Source organism: Canis aureus, chromosome 9, assembly GCF_053574225.1.
Source record: "Canis aureus isolate CA01 chromosome 9, VMU_Caureus_v.1.0, whole genome shotgun sequence".
In the NCBI taxonomy this organism is placed as follows: Eukaryota; Metazoa; Chordata; class Mammalia; order Carnivora; family Canidae; genus Canis; species Canis aureus.
The window spans coordinates 20799990-20821029 of record NC_135619.1 but is presented as its reverse complement, the minus strand read 5'-3'; the positions used below and the strand labels follow the sequence as shown (position 1 = coordinate 20821029).

Here is a 21040-nt window from a genome sequence, read left to right as displayed (position 1 = left end):
ACTTAATGATCTGATACCTCTAGATCTAAAACTGATGGATTTTTGTAATAGGATTAAAAAAGAATGCAGACAGGTTGAAGAAATTCATTCTCTTTTGGCAATAGTATGGCCTTTTGCATGTTTCAGAAGATTGATCATCAAACACTCTTTATGGTTTTGTGCTCTCACAACACATGGAAGATGTGTTGCAGAGGGACTAGTAATAGTAAGTAGGTTGTATCCTATTAATATTACCCTAGGAATAGAGCTAAAATAAGTTGAAGAATTAAGATGAAAGAACACTTTGAAACTAACTGTAATGCTTTCCCAGTATGTTTTTATTACAGGCTTTTGAGCAAGTGCATGCTATAGACATTGTGCAGGAATATGGCTTCACCATATGATCTATAGTCTAATTTCAACACAACATATTTGAAAGCTGTCACTGAGTTGTCAGCAGGGTTTGTTTTCTGTTTTGCTAAATTTAAAAGTGAATTATTGTTTTCCGTATCAATTAAAAATTTCTCATTTTGAATGGAACAATAAGTATCCAAAAACTTGTTTCCACAAATGTCCATCAGATTCTACTCTAAAATATGCCACTTAGGATTCTTCCAATAACTTTCATCAAGACCACTGTATTCAAGGACATGGTTTAATTATAAGAAACAACATGAAATGGGAGTCAGAACCCAGGTCCTCTTCCTAGCTCTGCCCTAACTAGTATTGCAGTCTTAAACAAGTTACTTCAAATTCTTGATTTCAAAGAAATTATTGAATTGGATGATTCCACAAATCATTCTAGCTTTAAAAGTATGTGATTACATCTGTAAGGAAAATTTGTATTATTAGTTCTACAGTAACAAGATTATTACCATTTCATTTTTGCAAATAGGAAGAATTTTTTAAATTGCCCTCAATGGCATGTTTCTAACATTGCTGGGGTATTTTTAAATATTGTATTAAAAATTAATATGGTATAGTGGGAACTAAAACAAATACTCCAGAGATTCTCCTTATATTAACTTGTTAAATTTTACTAGTGTACAGGTTGTTAGGGTTTTTTTTTTTTTTAGTGATTTTACCATGAATAAAGTTCTTATAAAGGTGAAAGCTATGTACAGCTAGTTTAAATTTCTTTTCTGAGTTCTGGTTGAAATGGCAATGTAGGAAGACTTTGAACTTACCTTCTCTATGGAACACACCAAATTGCATCTATTAACAGAACAGTTCTCCTGAAAAAGATCTAAGGGCTGACTGAACAGGTACTGAACAACCAATGATAAATGGCAAGAGAACGACAAGAGAGACAGAGAGATGTGACATGGTTTAAAAGACTTACTGGCATATTCAGCTACAGCTCTGCCCAGCCACAAAAATCACCAAGCACACACATTCTGCATATGGGACACCCTACAGAAGGCCACTACTCCAGCTTTAGGAGGTGTAGCTGTTTCACCTAATTCATAGAAACAAACACAGAAAGTCAAGCAAAATAGGGACACAGAAGATTGTGCTCCCAAAGAAAGAACAAGACCTCAGAAAAAGAACTAAATGAAACAGAGAAGCAGTGTGCCCAATAAAGAACTTAAAATAATGGTCATAAAGATATTCAATAGGTGAGAAAAAAGAATGGAAGAACTCAGTGAGACCTTCAATAAAAAGAAAATACTTGAAAGCTCATTTTAATTCAATAAGAGTTAGTACAAGAACAAGTGAAAAACACACTAGAGGGAATCAGTAGTAGTTTAGAGGTTGCAGAAGAACATATCAGCAATCTGGATGATGGGATAATAGAAAGCACACAAGCTGAGCAGTAAAAACATTTTTTTAAATGAGGATAGATTAAGAGATCTCTTAAAATCAAGTGAAAAATGTTCACATTATAGGGTTTTCAGAGAAAAGTGCAGAAAACTTATTTGAAGAAATAATAACTGAAAACTCCCCTAACATAGAGAGGGAAATAGACATCTAAGTCCAAGAAGCAGAGAGTTCCAAACAAGATGAACCCAAAGAGGTCATAATAATAGCACGTAATAATTAAAATGTCAAAGGTTAAAGATAGAGAATCTTAAAACCAGCTAGAGTGAAACAAAAAGTTACCTACATGGAAAACCTGTAAGACTGTCAGCTGATTTTTCAGCAGAAATTTTGCAAACCAGAAGAAAGTGGCAAGTGCTGAAAGGAAAAACCTACAACTAAGAATACTCTACCTGGCAAGGTTACCATGCAGATTTGAAGGAGAGATAGTTTCCCAAAAAAGAAAAGATAAAGGAGTTTATCACCACTAACACAGCCTTACAAGAAATGTTAAAGGGATTCCTATAAGTGGAAAGGAAATGGCCATAATTAAACATAAGAAAAACGAATAAAAACATGTAAAATACAACAACATATACACAAAAGTGGAGAAGGGACTAAAAAGGGAAAAGAAGGAGAAAAAGAAAAAAAAATTTTTTCTAAAGAATGTATTTGAATTTAAGGACCATCAAATTAATATGGACTGCTGTATACTTTGGGTGACATATATGAACCTCATGGTAACCACAAACCCAAAACCCGTGATAGATACACCAAAAGAAAAGAGAAATAAAGCCAAATAAAACACTGTAGATACTAATTGATCACAGAGCAAGAGAAGAAGAAAGGAACAAAGAAGAACTACAAAAACAACCAACAAACAAAATTTTCAAATAGCAATAAGTACGTACCTATCAATAATTACTTTAAATGTAAATGGCCTAATGCTCTGATCAAAAGAGTAGATTAAAAAAGTAAGACCCATATATATGCTACCTGTAAGAGACTCATCTCAGACTTAATGATGCCTGCAGACTAAAAGTGAAGGGACAGGAAACATACACTATGTAAAAGAAAGTTTTTTTAAAAAAAAAAAGCTGGGATTGTAATACTTCTATCAGACAAAATGGACTTTTAAACAGACTGTAACAAAGAAGGGCATTACATAATACTAATGGAGTCAGTCCATCAAGAAGATATAACTGTAAATATCTGTGCCCACCTGATACTGGAGCACCTAAATACATAAAGCAAATATTAATGGACATAGAGAAATTGATGGTAATACAGTTACAGTAGAGGACATTAATACTCTACTTATATCAATGGATGGATAATTCAGACAGAAAATCAGTAAGGAAACAATGTCTTTGTTTTTGTTTTGATTTGTTTTAAAAGTTTATGTATTTTAGAGAGAGAACATTCATGAGCGGAAGAAGGAGAAAATCTTTTTTAAGATTTTTTTTTTTTTTTTTGAGAGAGAGAGAGAATGAGCAGGGTGCAGGGCAGAAGGAAAACAGATTCCTCACTGAGAAGACAGCCTGATGCGGGGCTTGATCCCAGGACTCTAGGATCATGACCTGAGCCAAAGGCAGATGCTTAACTGACTGAGCCATCCAGGTACCCCATGAGAGAGAATCTCAAGCAGACTCCATGCTGAATGCAGAGCCTGACATGGAGTTTGATCTCACAACTCTGAGATCACAACCTGAGCTGAAATCAGGGGTTGGATGTGTAACCAACTGCACCACCTAGGAACCCCTATAAGGAAGCAATGTCTTTAAATGACATATTGGACCAGCTGGTTATAACAGATACATACAGAATATTCCATCCAAAAACAACAGAATACACATTCTTTTCAGGTGTAAATGGAACATTCTCCAAAACAGATCACATATTAGGCCATAAAACAAACCTCAATAAATTTAAGAAAATTGAAATCATACCATACTTTTTTTCCCACACATCAATGTAAACCTAGAAATGAATCGCAAGGAAAAAAAAAAACAGGGAAAACTACAAACACGTGGAGATGAAACAACATGACACTAAACAACCAATAGGTCAATGAAGCAATCAAAGAAATAAAAAATTACATGATGACAAATGAAAACACAATGATCCCAAATCTCTGGGACACATCAAAAGCAGTTCTAAGAGGGAAATATATAGCAATACAGGCCTAAGGAATAAGAAACAAGAAACTCAAATAATCAGTATTAGGCCTAAAGGAACTAGAAAGAGAAGAACAAAACCCAGGATGAGTAGAAGAAAGGAAATAATAAAGATCAGGGCAGAAGTAAATGACATAGAGACCAAAAAAAAAAAAAAAAAATTAATAAAACCAAGAGTTCTTTGCAAAGATAAACATGATTAACAAACCTTTAACCATTAAGAAAGAAAGAGAGGGCCACCTAGGTGGCTCAGTTGGCTAAGCATCTGCCTTTGGCTCATGTCATGATCCCAGGACCTTGGGATCCAGCCCTGCATTATGCTCCCTGCAGGAGCTCTCTATGCATTGGGCTCCCTCTCCCTCTCCCTCTGCCTGCCACTCCCCCTGCTTGTGCTCACTCTCTCTCTCTGTCAAATAAATAAAATCTTTTAAGAGAGAGAGAGAGAACACAAAATCAGAAATGAGAGAAAGAAATAAATGCAAGAGGAAAAGTTAACAACCCATACCACAGAAATACAAAGGATTATAAGTGAATACTGTAAACAATTATATGCCAACAAATTGGTCAGCCTAAAAGAAATGGATAAATTCCTAGAAACATTTAATCTTCCAAAACTGAACCAGAAAAAAAAATTTAATTTTAACAGACCAATTACAAGTAATTAAATTTAATCAGTATTCCAAAACAACCAAAGAATAAAAGTCCAGGACCACGTGGATTCACAGATGAATTCTACCAGACATTGAAAAATGAGTTAATACCTATTCTCAAACTATTTCAAGAAAATAGAAGAGGAAAGAAAACTTGCAAATGCATTCTATGAAACATTACTCTGATACCAAACCCAAACAGACACCACAGAAAAAGAAAACTACAGGCCAGTGTCCCTGATGAACCTATGTGCAAATATCCTCAGCAAAATATTAGCAAAGTGCATACAAAATACATTTAAAAGATCATTCACCACATTCAGGTGGGATTTATTCCTGGGTTGCAAGGATAGTTCAGTATTCGCAAATCAAGCATCCATCATACACCACAGCACAAAATGAAGGATAAAAGTCGTATCATTTCAGTAGATGCAGAAAAAGCATTTGACAAGATTCAGCATCCATCTTTCAACAAAATTGTGTTAGAGGGGACATACCTCAACATTTAAAAAGGCCATATGTGAAAAACCCACAATTGGCATCATCCTTGGTGGTGAAAAACTGAGAGCTTTCTAGGTCAGAAACAAGATAAGGGTGTCCACTCTCACCACTGTTCTTCAAAAGAGTACTAAAAATCCTAGCCAAAGCAATCAGACAAGAAAAAGCATTAAGATATCCATATTGGTAAAGATCAAGTTAAACTGTCACTACTTGCAGACAACATGATACTATACATAGAAAATCCCAAAGATTCCACCAAAAGATTACTAGGAGTAATAAATGAATGGAGTAAAGTGGCAGGATTTAAAATCAATACCCAGAAATTGGTAGCATTTTTCTACACTAACAATGAAGTTGCAGAAAGATATGTGTGTGTATATATATACATATACATACATATATATATATACACGCACACACACATACCATTACAGTATATATACCATTTACAGTCACAGCAAAAAAATAAAATACATAGGAATAAACTTAACCAAAGAAGTGAAACACCTGTACCCTAAAAACTATAATATAAACACTGATCAAAGAAATTAAAGAAGATTCAAAGAACTGGAAAGATATTCCAAGCTCATGGATTGGAAGAATTAATATTGTCAACATGTTCACATTACCCAGAGCAATCTTCAGAGTTAATGCAATCCCTATCAAAACACCAACAGTATTTTTCACAGAACTAGAATAATACTAAAATTTGTATCAAACCATAGGAGACCCTGAATAGTCAAAGCAATCCTGAGAAAGAATAACTAAGTTACAGGTATCATAATTCCAGACTTCAAGTTATATACAAAGCTGCAGTAGAACAGTATGGTACTGGTACAAAAATAGACACTTAGATCAATAGAACAAAATAGAAAATCTATAAGTAAACCCATAATTATATGCTCCATTAATCTTCAACAAAGCAGGAAAGAATACCCAGTGAGAAAAAGATAGTCTTTTCAACAAACAATGTTGGGAAAACTGGTCAGCTACATGCAAAAATATGAAACTACACTACTTTCTTACACCATACACAAAATAAAATCAAAATGAATTAAAGACCTAAATATGAGACCTAAAACTATAAAAATTCTAGAAGAGAATACAAGCAGTAATTTTCCTGGCTTCAGCCATAGCAACATTTTTCTAGATATGTCTCCTAAGGCACGAGAATAAAGGCAAAAATAAACTATTGGGGCTATATCAAACTAAAAAGCTTCTGTACAAAAAATAAAAATAAAAAAATAAGAAGCTTCTGTACAGCAAACATCAAGAAAACAAAAAGACAATCTACAGAATGGGAGAAGGTATTTCTAAATGATGTATCTGATAAGGGGTTAGTATCCAAAATATATATAAAGAACTTAATACAATCAATACCAGAAAAAAACAATCCAATTAAAAAATGGGCAGAGGACTTGAATAGACATTCTTCCAAAGACAATGCAGATAGCCGACACATGAAAAGATGTTCAACATCACTAATCATTAGGGGAATGCAAATCAAACTGTTAGAATGACTAAAATCAAAAAGACAAGAACAAGTGTTGGCAAGGATTTGGAGAAAAAGGAACCCTCTAGCACAGTTGACGGGAATTTAAATTGGTACAGCCACTGTGGAAAACAGTGTAGCAGTTCCTCAAAATATTAAAAATAGAAATACCATATAACCAAATAATTCCACTATTGGTTATATACCTAGAGAAGATATGTAGATAGATGTATATATATCTAAAGGCCTATAGATATATGTAGACATATGTTCCCATGTTTATTGCAGTGTTATTTACAATAGCCAAGAAATGGAAACAACAGAAGTATCCAGTAGACAAATGGATAAGGAAAATGCGATAACACACACACACAATGTAGTATTACACAGTCATAAAAAAGAATGAGATCATGCCATTTGAGACAACATGGATGAACCTAAGGGTATTATACTAACTGAAGTCAGCCTGAGAAAGAGAAATGGCATATGATTCTACTCATAAATGGAATCTAAAAGAAGTGCATAAAGAAACAAAAGGCTAAATCAGAACTGTAAATAGACGCAACAAAGTGATGGCTGCCAGAGGGAAAGGGATTAGGCAAATTGGGTGAATGGGAAAAGGAGATACAGGTCTCCATTTATGGAATGAGTAAGTCATAAGAGTAAAAAGTGGAGCATAAGGAATACAGTCAAGGATATTGTAATAGCGATGTAATGGAATAGAAGGTAGGTGGTGAACATAGCATAATGTATAAACTTTTCAAATCACTAAGTTGTACACCTGAACCTAATGTAATGTGTGTCACCTATATTCAAAACAAATTTCTTGTGAATACCCTAGTAGCATATATCTACAAAACAATATTTGAAAATACAAGGAAAAGAAAAAATTCACCAGAGATCACTGGCAAACATGATGTATCTTTTGCAAAACTGGAATAATAATCTATGTGTGATTTTGTACCTTTTTCCTCTAATATTATATCTTGTTCATTATTTACATCATCAAACCCCTGTCATGCACTACAACGGTACAAATCCAGAATACTGGCAATACCAAATACTGGCAAAGATGTGGAACAACAGGAACTCTTTTTACTAGAAGAAATGCAAAATGGTATGACCGTTATGAAAAAAAGAGTTGGCAGTTTCTTACCAAACTAAACATACTCTTACCATACGATCCAGTAATCATCTTACTTAGTATTTACTAAAAGGAGTTGAAATCATATGTCCACAAAAACCTGCTCACAGATGGTTATAGCAATTTTATTGATAATTGCCAAACATTGGAAACAACCAAGATGTCCTTCAGTTGGTGAATGTATAAATTAACTTTAGTACATCTAGGCAGTGGAATTATTATTTAGCACTAAAACAAATTGAGCTACTAAGCCATGAAAAGACGTAGAGAAACCTTAAGTGCATATTACTAAGTAAAGAAGGCAATCTGAAAAAGCTATGATTCCAACTATGTGATATTCTGGAAAAGGCAAAACTGTGAAGGCAATAAAAAGATCGGTGGTTGCCAGGAGTAGGTAGAAGAAAAGATGAATAGGCAGAGCACAGAGGATTTTTAGAACAATGAAAAAATTATATACAATATCATCATGATGGATATATGTCACTACACATTTGTCCAAACCTATAGAATGTACACCAGGAGGGAGCCCTAGGTAGACTATGAACTTTGGGTGATTATGATTTGTCAGATTAGGTTCATCCTTCCTAAAAAATGTACATTCTGGTGAGTGATATTGATAATAGGGGAGGTTATACATGTGTGGGGATAAAAGGTATGTGGGAAGTGTACTTTCTCATCAATATTGCTATGAATCTAAAATTGCTCTAAAAATAAATTTTAAAAGATATGTATATATGTTTAACATTCTGCTCTAAAAGATGACTATATCAGTGAAGCATCTTCTGACAGTTAGGTTTCAGAGAAGTAAACTCCATAACCCAAAGGATTATTAGCCCTAAAATTGTTTATATTGCAGACACTTTGTGCATTAGTCTATAATATGAGAATTAGTTGGTTTTGTTTGAAGAAAAAAGATCAGATTTTAAAATGCCAGGATTTAATTATGACTGTACTATTAATAGATAAAAAAATTATGTTTTACATGTTTAAATTACGAGTTTTCCATCCATTTACCAACTTGAGTCTGAAACAAATGACCCTTAACTTCAGTTGTACTTCTTTGCATTTATAAATATTTTCATATGCAAAGGGCTCCTAATCAGACGCCAAGAAGACTCTTTATTAAAAAGAAAATAGCCAATACTGTTAAAATATTCATGCTATTCAAAGCAATCTACAGATTTAATGCAACCCGTACCAAAACACCAACAATATTTTTCACAGAACTAGAACAAATAATAGTAAAATTCATATGGAATTACAAAAGATCCCGAATAACCAAAGCAATCTTGAGAAAGAATAACAAAGCTGGAAGTATCACAATCCCAGAACTCAAGATAAACCAAAGCAATCTTGAGAAAGAATAACAAAGCTGGAAGTATCACAATCCCAGAACTCAAGATATACTACAAAGCCATAATAATCCAAACAGTATGCTGTTGCCACAAAAATAGACACAAAGATCAATGGAACAGGACAAAGAACCCAGAAATAAGCCCATGATTTTATGGTCAGTTAATCTTCAGCAAAGCAGGACAAGAATATGTATGCAATGGGGAAAAGATAGTCTCTTCAAGTGGTGCTGGGAAAGCTGGACAGCTGCATACAAAAGAATGAAATAGGACCACTTACTTACACCATACACAAAAATAAACTCAAAATGGATTAAAGGCCTAAGTATAAGACCTGAAACCATAAAATTTCTAGACGAAAACAAAGGCAGTAGTTTCTTTGACATCAGCCATAGAAATATTTTTCAAGATACATTTTCTCGGGCAAGGGAAACAAAAGATAAACTATTGGGACTACAAAAGAAAAAAAAAAAACAACAACTCTTGCACAGTGAAAGAAACCATCAACAAAACAAAAAGGCAACCTACTGAATGGAAGAAGGTTCTCAAATGCTACATCTGATAAAGGGTTAATATTCAAAATATAAAAACTTATTCAACTCAACACCAAAAAAGCCCCCAAATAATTTAATTGAAAAATGGGCAGAAGACCTGAATAGACATTTTTCCAAAGAAGACATGTAAGTGGCTAATAGACACCTGAAAAGATGCTGAACATCACTAATCCTTAGGGAAATGCAAATCAAAACCACAATGAGATAATCACCTTACCTCTGTCAGAATGGCTAGATCCAAAAGGACAAGAAATAACAAGTGTTGGTGAGCATGTGGAAAAAAAAGGAACCTTTGTGTAATGTTGCATGGAAGTTCCTTTAAAAAGTTAAAAATAGAATTACCATATTATGATCCAGTAATTCCAACAGTGGGTATTTATCCAAAGAAAATGAAAAAGAAAAAGAAAATGAAAAGACAAATTCAAAAAGACACATGTGCTCCTGTGTTTATTGCCGCATTATTTTCAATAACCAAGACATGTAAGCAACTCAAGTGCCCCATTAATAGATGAATGGATAAAGAAGTGACACACACACACACACACACACACACTCAGCCATAAAAAAGAATGAGAGCCATTTGTAACAATATGGAAGGAGCTAGAGGGTCTGATGCTAAGTGAAATAAGTCAGAGAAAGACACATACCACATGATTTCACCAATATGTATAATTTAAGAAACAACAAAAGAACACAGTAAAAAAGACAAACCAAAACCAAAAAAACCCAGACCTTAAATAGAGAAAACTGGTGGTTGCCAGAGGGGAAGTGGGTAAGGGGGATGGGTTGAAATAGATAAAGGAGATTAAGAATACACTTACTGAGATGAGCATACTAAGTAATATATAGAAATGTTGAATCATTTTAATGTATACCTGGAACTCATATAACAGTGTACATTTATTATACTTCAGTAAATAAAATGGTTTTCTCAAATAAAAATAGAAAATACCACCCCCCGAAAAAAAGAAAGAAAGAAAATACTACCCACATTGGGCTCCCTGCTCAGCACGGGAGTGTGCTTCTCCCACTCCCTCTGCTGCTCCCCCTGCTTGTGCGCTTACAATCATGCTTGGCTCTCAATCTCACAAATAAATGAATAAAATCTCTTGAAAAGAGAAAAAATACTTAAGACTTCCATTTTTAAGTAAATCATATATACCACGTTATCTATGAAAGAATTCAAAAAGTAAATTATTTTGCCCATTTGCTTAGATTTTTATCTAGGCATTTATGTAGATTTTATCAAAAAATACAGCCTGAAAATACAAAAGTAAGCTGTCTCCTAAAAATCCTAAATTAAGATTACCCTGTGAGCTAATGTGAACAATACCAAAACAACAACATAAAAACCACCTTAAGTACCTAATTTAAGAGGCCTTATTTTCTTTGAGGGGTTAACTGAGAAGAGACAGTAGACAATCTAACATTTTTGTAGAGAAAATATATGGCTAGGATTTTTTGAGTATAATAAAATTTCTAAAGTAAAGCGTTTTTATTTCCACCTAGACTGGGAAATTCTTTATAACATTTTTGTTGTGGTGGTGGAGGTTGACAGCTGTGAGTTGGATTGATTGAAATGTGGCATTTCTGATAGAAAAGTTCTTTTAGAATATGAAAGCTTACCAACAAAATTGACAAACAGCACTCTAGGCCCAAAATAAATTAGGTTTTAGTCCTCACATAAATGTACTTAATTTTGCTTGACCTCTTACCTACTTTTGTGGGTAAGATTGCAGATAACTAAAGTATCATCATGTTTAGAAAAAATTAGGTGTTGCTAATGTGATAGGTTTTTGTCTTTTTAAATAAAAACTATTTTATTTCACACAAAAAAACTGTAGTCAGTGGATTTTGCATTTTGGACACTTATTTTCTCATGCAATGCTCTTTCAACACCAACTTTATTTCTCCAGAGCAACCCTTTAAAAACATGAATAATATTATTCTTGCTGATGATAATGTGGTTTATGTTGATTGTCTAAGTGACACTATTTCATTCAGACCAGTGTGTATAGTATATGAAAAAGAATTATAAATATTTAAATGATTTGTGCCAAGAAAATATAATATTTAATATTTTTGAGCATCATTACTTAATGCTGTGAGCTTGGCAATGAACATTACCTGGTAAATAGATTCCAGCTAGAGAAAGCTATTGGATTGGGGAGGGATAAGTGTGATATGGGAATGGACAAAATCTTTCATATACAATTCTGTAATGGGAATTGTGAAGTTCATTTTTGGGTAATATCTAGATTATTTGATCACATACAGAAGCACTGAGTTGTGGTCTAATTATCATTAGGAATTTTAGATTGCTGAGTAGCTGAAGAAATTCAGTGCTGCTTGTCAATAAAATTTAAGTGCTTAGGAAAATGACATTGCAAGAATATCTTAGTCACAATTGCAAAGGAAAACAGATGAAAAAACTTTGGTTTTAGATTGAGTATATCTAAACAGCTGTGAAACATTAATTGGGGCAATGTTTTATTAAATTCTACTTTTAAGTGCTAATAACTATGACGGATATATAGTTACCATTATGCCAAGAATTGCCAAAATATCAAAATTTTTTGTTAATAGTCTTGGCTTATTAGCCATGATTGTGAAAGACAATTTTTCTGCTTTTGTTTTTTTTTTTAATCTATGAGAACTTTTATATTCCATCACTAGGACATCTTCTTTATTTACCACATATAGTACAGCAAAATTAAAACCACAATTCATTAAATGAACTCCCAGTTCCACTTGTGGCACCTTGGTAAGTAGTAGTCTCTGATAATTCTTAAGGAAGTTTTTGGACTAACTGGATTGAAGGAGTAGAAAAAGAGGAGATTAGAGAACAAAAGAGAGGATAGATTATCTGTCTTGGAGAACATGGGTGATCTCTCTCTCTCTCTCCATTGTCGCAGAGACCACCAAATGCCGGAAAAAAAGGAACACCCAGACCTTGACACCAGTGATGTAGATTGAAATGTTTGGGAAAAATAAAAAATAAACACCAGCATAGTCATCTTAAATTCTATGGGCCTAATTATAGTAAATAAGTGGAGAAAACTTGCCATTTAGAGGAAATGTATAATCCATGGTTAATTTCATTTCCCCTGCCTATGTATCTCTCCATTCCTGTTTCTCTTCTATGGGAGAACTTGCTTTTGAATCAGTCATAGCTGGAAGCCTGCATTTTTCCAGGTCTGAGATACATACAGACAGTGAAGGTTAAATATGATGTCTTCAAGATAAGTGAGTTACAGTAAATGGAAAGTCAGAAATGAAATCACGGTGAAAAAAGGTGAGCTTATTTGCTCCATTGATTCAAAATGGTTGTCCTTTTGATCATTTGTACTTTTTTTAAAGTTGATGAATTTGGTTTGTATTTGAGTTAATGGGAAAAATGAAGGAAGATCATGTAGGTTTTCTGCAATGTATGTGCAACATACATTAGCTTTATAATTAAGATGTACTTGGGTTGTAGGACTTTTTTTTAATTATGGATAACATTTTCTGAAATCAATTCCTAACTTTTTATAGTTAAAAATTAGTCACTGATTCTTAAAGTTCATATTGTTACATTTAGTCAGAAAGCAAGCTGAAAAATGGTGTGGGCCTTCTACTAAATATTTTAACCATAAAAGCAGTAGTATTAGCTGTATATCCTTAATTATATTTCTGCTGACGACAGTATGTTTTTAAATGAAGCTAGCCAGAAAACTAAAATATGCACATTATATTCTTTAGAACAACACTATTCAATAAAAATATAGGCCATACATGTATTTTGAATTTTTCTAGTAGCTATATTAAAAAGTTTTTAAAAAGATGAAATTAGTTTTAATATTTTTAACCTAATATATCCAAATAAATATTATTTTTTCAATATGTGATCAATATAAAACACTTAACGAGATTGTATATTTATTGTACTGTCTAAATGTATTTTTATACTTAGAGCACATCTCAGTTCTGACTAGCCACATTTCAAGTATTTAGTAGCTACATTCCTCAGTAATGCAGATTTAGAATATGACAGAAAGAATATTACTAGTATGATATTAATAATTCAGGTTTGTTCCCATCTCTCCTGGGAACACAAATAAAAAGTCTTTTTATTTGTGAAAAGATGTTTTATCAGTATCTCTTTTTATAAATAATAAATTTAAATACTTTTATAGGGTCATTTTGGTAGTAGATACAGTGAAATATTTTCTGACTCACCTGGTATTATTGCCTTGCTATTCTATGGAAATATATGAAGAAGTGTTCTAAGCCCTTTGTTGTGCTAACCTTTTATTTTAAGGCAGATTTAGTTCTCTATTTCATAAAAGAACTCCTGATAGGAAAAACAAAGTAATGAAGGACATAATTATTTGGAATAGCTGTCAATACCCCTAATCTTTAATTTCCCTTTACATAGAAGATCTATCTAGAAGGAAACTTATTTTTTTAATTGATTAAAAACATTACCCTTAAAATAGTTCTCCATATGATGTGATTATCTTTCCAAAATCTATCCCAGGCCCCCTCCCCTTATGTATCTATTTCCTATTGTTCTCATTTATATTATGGTCTTGATTACTATTTCTATATTTAGGTAACTCTTGAACTTACCTTCCCAAATATTCATTTGTTTAGCAAATACTCATTGAACCTATTTTGTGTCAAAAAGTATTTCTAGGTACTTATAAGAAACAGTTTACCTCTCTCATGAGAGAGATAACAAATCATAGTAAAGCATATTACAGTTTAATAAAAGCATTTTACAAAGTCCCATGGAATGGCTAAATCTTCAGAGGCTGAGAGGATTGCCTCAGAAAAGGCTTTAATAGAATATGTGGCATTCAGATATAGAAAGCTGAATAGAGGTTTACCAGGCAGACCAGGAGAGGGAAAGATACTACATTTAAAAATTAGTAAGTAGCCCCAGAGTAGCTTTTTTGAACCATATTTTGAAGGACCTCATTTTATCAAGCCATTTGCCTTTTTCTTGTAGCCAGTTAGGGGTGTGATCCCTTAGGAATTTTTAATCAAGGGAATACAAAATTCAGTTTTGTATACAAGTGTGATTCAAGAGCATTCCTATTTGCACAGGAACCTGTTGGGAGACACCTATTTGTGCCCCAGGGCAGACCTGCCAACATTGGTCTAACTGGATCCTGAAGCAGCCCTGTGAACCAACTCCGTCCTCACTCAGCCATGGTTGATGCAACATCTAGAAACCCGGCAGATGGCATACCTGTCAGTGCACCCGGAGACAGGCCTGCAGCATCTGGTTCCAGCTGTGGACCCTGAAACAATCCTAACACTCAGTTCTAGCCCCTCTCTGCTGCAATCCTGGGCACTCCTACCGTCCCTGAGGCCCATCCCATGGCAGAACAGGAGCCCTCCCAGAGCCCTGGCAGGAACTACCCCTGCCCACACACCTAGTAACACGCCAGCTGTCTGCGGGCCTAATAGCAGACCTTTGTCCCAGCATCAGCTCTACTGACCAAGGACTCAGAGGCAGTCCTGTCCACCAAGAGACCGGACAGGATCCACACCTGTCCAGGTGTCTGGTAATGGGGTCTACACATCATAGACCCCAGTGTGGGCCCAGCAGCAGCTTGTGACCTGGCTTCAGCCCAACTTGACTGTGGTCCTGGAGGCAATCTCATCAGTCTAGAGACCCAATAGGAGGAGATCTTTACCTACAGAAACCTGTCTATAAAAATCAGAAGAGGTATTTGTTCCTCCAAATGCAGACACCAATTCAAGGCTACATACATCATTAAAAATCAGGCAAACATGGAACCACCAAAGGAAACTAATAAAGCTCCAGTAACCAACCTCAAGGAAATTGCCTGACAATTCAGAACAACTATCTCAAAGAAGTTCAGTTACATGCAAGAGAATACAGACAGCTAAATAAAATCAGAGAATGCATGAACATTTTTCCATGGTCATTAAAATACTGAGTTCCTGAACTAAGCTTTATACCTCAGTCCTCATTCTGTAAAGCTTTTGCTATTTCTCCTGTATTATGTTGCTTTTCATTGTATGTAAAAAGCAATCTGAAAGTACTGAATTGGATTCTAAGTGAGTTATAAGGTAGAAACTTTTCTAGATACCCCCTTCTACATTTCTATTTTTAATATTTATATTTTTATATATTATTTAGTTAGACAGTCATTTTAAATTACTTTTCTTGTAGGAACCTCCAGAAGTTTAGCCTTTTTGGAGACATAAGTGTTCTACAACAGCAAGGAAGTTTGTCAAATACATACCTCAACAAGGTGGATCCCGATGGCAAAAAAATTAAACAGTAAGTTTTATAGTTAGTGGAAGGGGGCTTATATTAATAATTTTTCTGAGAAATTGTAAGATACAATCAGAAGAGTAATTTTTTTCTAAAAAGAATCTATGTCCTGTAAATTGGAAATGTTTTAACTATGAAATATGCTATGCCACATGATAAATCTTTAAGACGAATCAAAGAATTTGCTGGGTAATTATTGCTATTTAAAACTGTAATTTCTCTACTTACCTTCACTGTAATATAAACTGTATATCATCAATTTTTTTCTACCATAATGGTGCAAATGCTGCTTTCCTTGGGTGAAGAACACATTTTTCTGTGTTTAATACAGTTTATTCATTATATTTTAATGTGAATTTTAATGGTATATATGATAATATTACTTGTGGGCTGGATTGAAATTAACTGAGAGAACATGGATCTCAGCATTTGTATGCCATTTCATTGCCTAGTTTCAAAAGTCAGTGCTAAAAGATTAGTGCTAAATGTTAATGGGATCATTGTGGCATGTGTTTTCCTTACAGAATTCAGCAACTGTTTGAAGAAATACTGAGTAATAGTAGGCAACTGAAATGGCTGTCCTGTGGGTTTATGCTGGAAATAGTAACCCCAACATCACTGTCATCTCTCTCAAACTCTATTGCCAACACCATGGAGCACCTGAGCTTGCTGGACAACAATATTCCTGGTAACAGCACCCTTATCACCACAGTCGAACTGGAGCGATTTGTGAATCTGCGCTCACTTGCCCTGGATTTCTGTGACTTCACAGCTGAAATGGCAAGAGTCTTAACCGATAGCAACCATGTGCCTTTGCAGCGACTGTCTCTCCTGGTCCACAATGTTTCCGTGATGCACAAGTCTCTGGACAACATGCCAAACGATGAACATTGGAAAGCCTTGGCACGAAAGAGCACCGGCCTTCGGGTCTACATAATGGCCTTTGATATCAAGAGTGAAGATATGTTAAAGATTCTTAAACCCAGTATACCACTAGAGAGGATTCATTTTGACAGCTACATCACTTGTGTTTCGGGAGCTATTGTTGATCTTATATCCAGGCAGTATGATAAGTTCCTCACTCATTTTATATTAATGAATGATGTGATTGACACATCTGGTTTTCCAGATCTTAGTGACAACCGAAATGAAGATCCATTGGTTTTACTAGCATGGAGGTGCACAAAGCTCTCTCTTCTGGCAATTCATGGTAGGTGATTTTTGTTCAGTTCAATTTGTTATTTATTTTACATCTAAAACATTATAAACCAGTAAAAAAGATAGCACTAACATTTATAGTGGTGAGTAATCTCATAACAAGTTGAAATGCAGGTTTTTATACTTTTTGATGTTAATAAGATATACCACTTAAAATAGAAAGTCATATTTCTACTCTTAAGTGTTCTGCTCTGGCTTCTGGCTTCCACCATGTGATTGATGGTATTTCATGAGAATGGCATTTAAAATTAATTTATCTATCTAAGAAAATATATGTATGTACTTGCAGTAGATGTATTTCTTCCTCTAATCACGAGATCTCTTAAAACACAATACAGAAGGGACACCTGGGTGGCTCCACAGTTGGGCACCTGCCTTCAGCTAGGGTCATGATCCCAGAATCTGGGATCAAGTCCCGCATCGGGCTCCCTGCAAGAAGCCTGCTTCTCCCTCTACCATAGTCTGTGTCTCTCATGAATAAATAAATAAATCTTACAAAAAAAACACACACACAATACAGAAGGAAGAGAAAGTAGGATTTTTCTTGCTGCCTCATTTTCTAGATTCTAGATATTAGCATATTAATTTGTATAATATTTTTTTAAACAATGCTTCCATTGATTGGGTGTATGCTTTTTTTCTTACTGGTACCTTTTCGTCTTAATATTAACTATTCTGACAAGTTAGAAGAACATTTTGCTTCCATTCCTAGAATATGTAAGACATTTACAGAATGCAAGATAGACTATATGAGTGTCTTAAGCTCTCTTTATTAGCTGGTTTCCTTATTTTTGAAATTAATTTTTTAGCCTGAATCAGTGCAGGAAAGTGTGTGTCTTGCTTTTCAAGATTTGCATTGTAATTTGGCCAGTCATCAGAGGTAGCAGCAAAGATAGATCAATACTGAAGGTAATAAAATAGAGATTTTTTTTACAGGATAAAGAAATGTCAGGTTATTTAAAGGTTAATTTCAGCCAATATAAGCTTGGTTTTTTTTCTTTTAAGAAATAAGATGTTGGATACAGCTAAAGCCCCTGTACCCCCCTTTATTCCTTTCCAGAATAATTATACCTTACATATTTTCTGTTGGCAATCAGCAGTTTAAAGTGTCACTTCTTAACTTTGGACTGTGTAACATTGTGGTAGAGAGGATTTTTTACTAACTAAAAATAAGTTTCCTATGTTTTGTTAATGGATACATATGTATGAAATAAAAATGTGTTTTTATGATACAGCAATATCCAAAGCTACAAAGTTTTACTTTAAATGGCTTCAGTCTTACTTAATGCACTGATACCAGAAAAGGATTACAGCACCTACCAGTTCACCACCCACAGTGATATTGTAAGAAACAATATCAAACTTCATTTTTGTTTTCGTTTTCTGAGCTAAACAATCATACTTCCTTTTCCAATCTCAGTATAATTTTAAAGGAAAAGGACCAAAGTGTTAAGTGAAATATAAGCTTGTGGAAAAGACTAACTTATCAAATGGACAAAATAAAAAAGCAAGGGAATGACAGTGCTTGTCTTCTCTTTATTTTGAAGGTTACACAGTGTGGGCGCACAACCTCATTGCCATTGCTCGTCTTCGTGGCTCTGATCTAAAAGTACTTGAAGTCACTGAAGAAAGCATTGATTTTGACCAAGGTGAACTGGCCGACCAGGATGTGGATCCAGTGCATAACCTTATTGAGCAGGTATCCCTGGGCCTGGGTCAACCTTGGCACGCGGTCATGGACATCGAATCACTCAGTGTCTTCACTGAACCAAATCGTCATTTTTACAGAGAGATGCAAAGCTTCAGCGAAGACATTTAGCTTTTTTTTTAAATGTACAATTCCTGTGGTTACATATGCAAGTAGGGTCCTATTATGTTTTTTTTTTTCCAGTAGTGTGAATTAATCCCTTTGTGCTGTGTTTAATCAGTATTAGCTTTATAGAATTATATATGTGTATTCTACTTCTTGATCAAAGAACGTAGTCGGGTATTGGTTTAGAAGTTCAAAGTGACAATGTGTAGGGCTTTCACGGTTAATGGACTTGTTATCATACCTTAAGGATATACAACCGAAGGTTGTCTGAGGTTGCTGGCTAACTTTATTTTTCACTGAGTTACTCTGCCTTTTGATGTTTTTATTCTTTGTGTGTCAGAGTTCAGAGCTCAGGAGCCAAAATATTTTTATACATATAGATATATATCCATAGCCTGGTGGATTTGTATGCAATGCACCGCATTCATGCATCCTGATAGCATTTCATTAATTTTTAATTGAAATGGAAGAAGGGAGGATAGTATGATCCCAAATGAGTTCTCGTTAACAGAAAAGCCAAGACTTTTACTTTCATTACATATATAATAGTTGATATCACCAATTACCATTCTGAATTTTGTATAGTACTAGGTTAGAACACTGCTTAATCCTTTTTAAAAAAAATACATTTACATAAACATGAATATTCAAATTATTAGACTTTTTTAAAACTATATCTGACATAATTTTATTTATCAATTACATTATACATTCAAGTTAGCTTTTTAGCCCAGATTTCAAATAGTGGAGGAAGAAACTATATTCCAGGGTAAACCTCCTTAAAAGAAAATCAAAAAACAGAGTTGTAAACACACATGCTTGCAAACAAACATTAGTCGTGAAATTCCTAGCAACAAGTCACTGGATTTTTCTCTGTCAGCGCGCGTGTCAGCTGCCAAAGAATAGACTTAACTGAAGAAGTGCCCACATGCTGGCAGGGGCCGGCCCACTCTGGCCAGCCAGATACTGCTAGATTGTAATATTTAAGGTCGAATTTCGACCTGTGGTACACAGCTGTGCTGTGGCTCAGTCAGCAACCTCAGAACTCTGAAAAAACAAAACAAAAAAAAAGAAAAAAAAACCATGCACCTGTTTCACTGTGAATAGTGAATGTAAAGGAAAGAAAGGAAAAACTGAAAGCTTGTTCTATCACAGGTATGAGCTGCTATGATACATGAAGAACATTCCATGAAGTATGTTTTAAAACCTTGTTATATCTGAGAGGCTTTAAAAGCCGACTTAACTGTTTCAGGGCAACCGCGGTACAGACGTGGTCTCTGTGAGACTTCCACCTGACCCCAGTTTTAAGTGGTACGAATGTTGTGCATTTAATGTTAAAGGACAGTCTGCAATAATAAAGTAAGTAGCCAACGTGGGTGCCCAGCAGTGCTGAGACCTGGCTGCTCTATTGTAAGCTTTGGAAACACAATTTATGCAACAGATGTCCAGATATGATTCTATTTATGGAAAAAGTTTATATGTATTTTACAAATGGTTTTACCATCTTATATTAAAATGACCTTTTGACAGGTGTGCACTGTTTTGTCTCCAGTGAGCACATACCATGAGGATTTTATATGTACATCAGTAGTGTGAATCCACTGGCACAGTGTGTGTAAATGCCAGATGTGGTGAGATTTTATCTTATAAATGTGATCAGATAAAATAAATCCTGACAGAAACTGTAAGGAAACCAGCTGAATGTTTGACCTGATGACTGATGTTGTATGGTTTATGTTAAATGTATATTCTTTTAATCAATGAATAAAGCATTAAAAAGTGATCATTGTAATATATTTTATTGTATACAAAGCATGAAAACTTTTAGTGTTAAAAACTGTAAAAATCCTTGTATCATGCGTAATCATGTTAGCTACTATTGTAGTCTGGTGCGGCAAATCTTCAGTTTGGGATATTTCATAGAAAGTCTTAGGTTAGGGGCGCCTGGGTGGCACAGTCAGTTAAACATCCGACTCTTGGTTTCAGCTCACGTTGTGATCTCAGGGTCATGAGATCGAGCCCTGAGTCAGGCTCCACACTCACACTTCTTTCTCCCTCTTCCCCT

At 34.5% G+C, this 21040-nt stretch overlaps 1 protein-coding gene across 1 annotated transcript in view; it reads left to right on the top strand.

Annotated features, from left to right (window-relative positions):
- Positions 1-20758, top strand: part of FBXO33 (F-box protein 33) — a 33529-nt gene extending 12771 nt beyond the window's left edge. The window contains exons 2-4 of the mRNA XM_077909136.1: positions 15840-15950; positions 16469-17154; positions 18710-20758. Coding sequence (XP_077765262.1) covers positions 15840-15950; positions 16469-17154; positions 18710-18981 — 1069 coding nt within the window. The 3' untranslated portion in view covers positions 18982-20758. The remainder of the gene's footprint in view (positions 1-15839; positions 15951-16468; positions 17155-18709) is intronic.
- Positions 20759-21040: the final 282 nt, after the last annotated feature.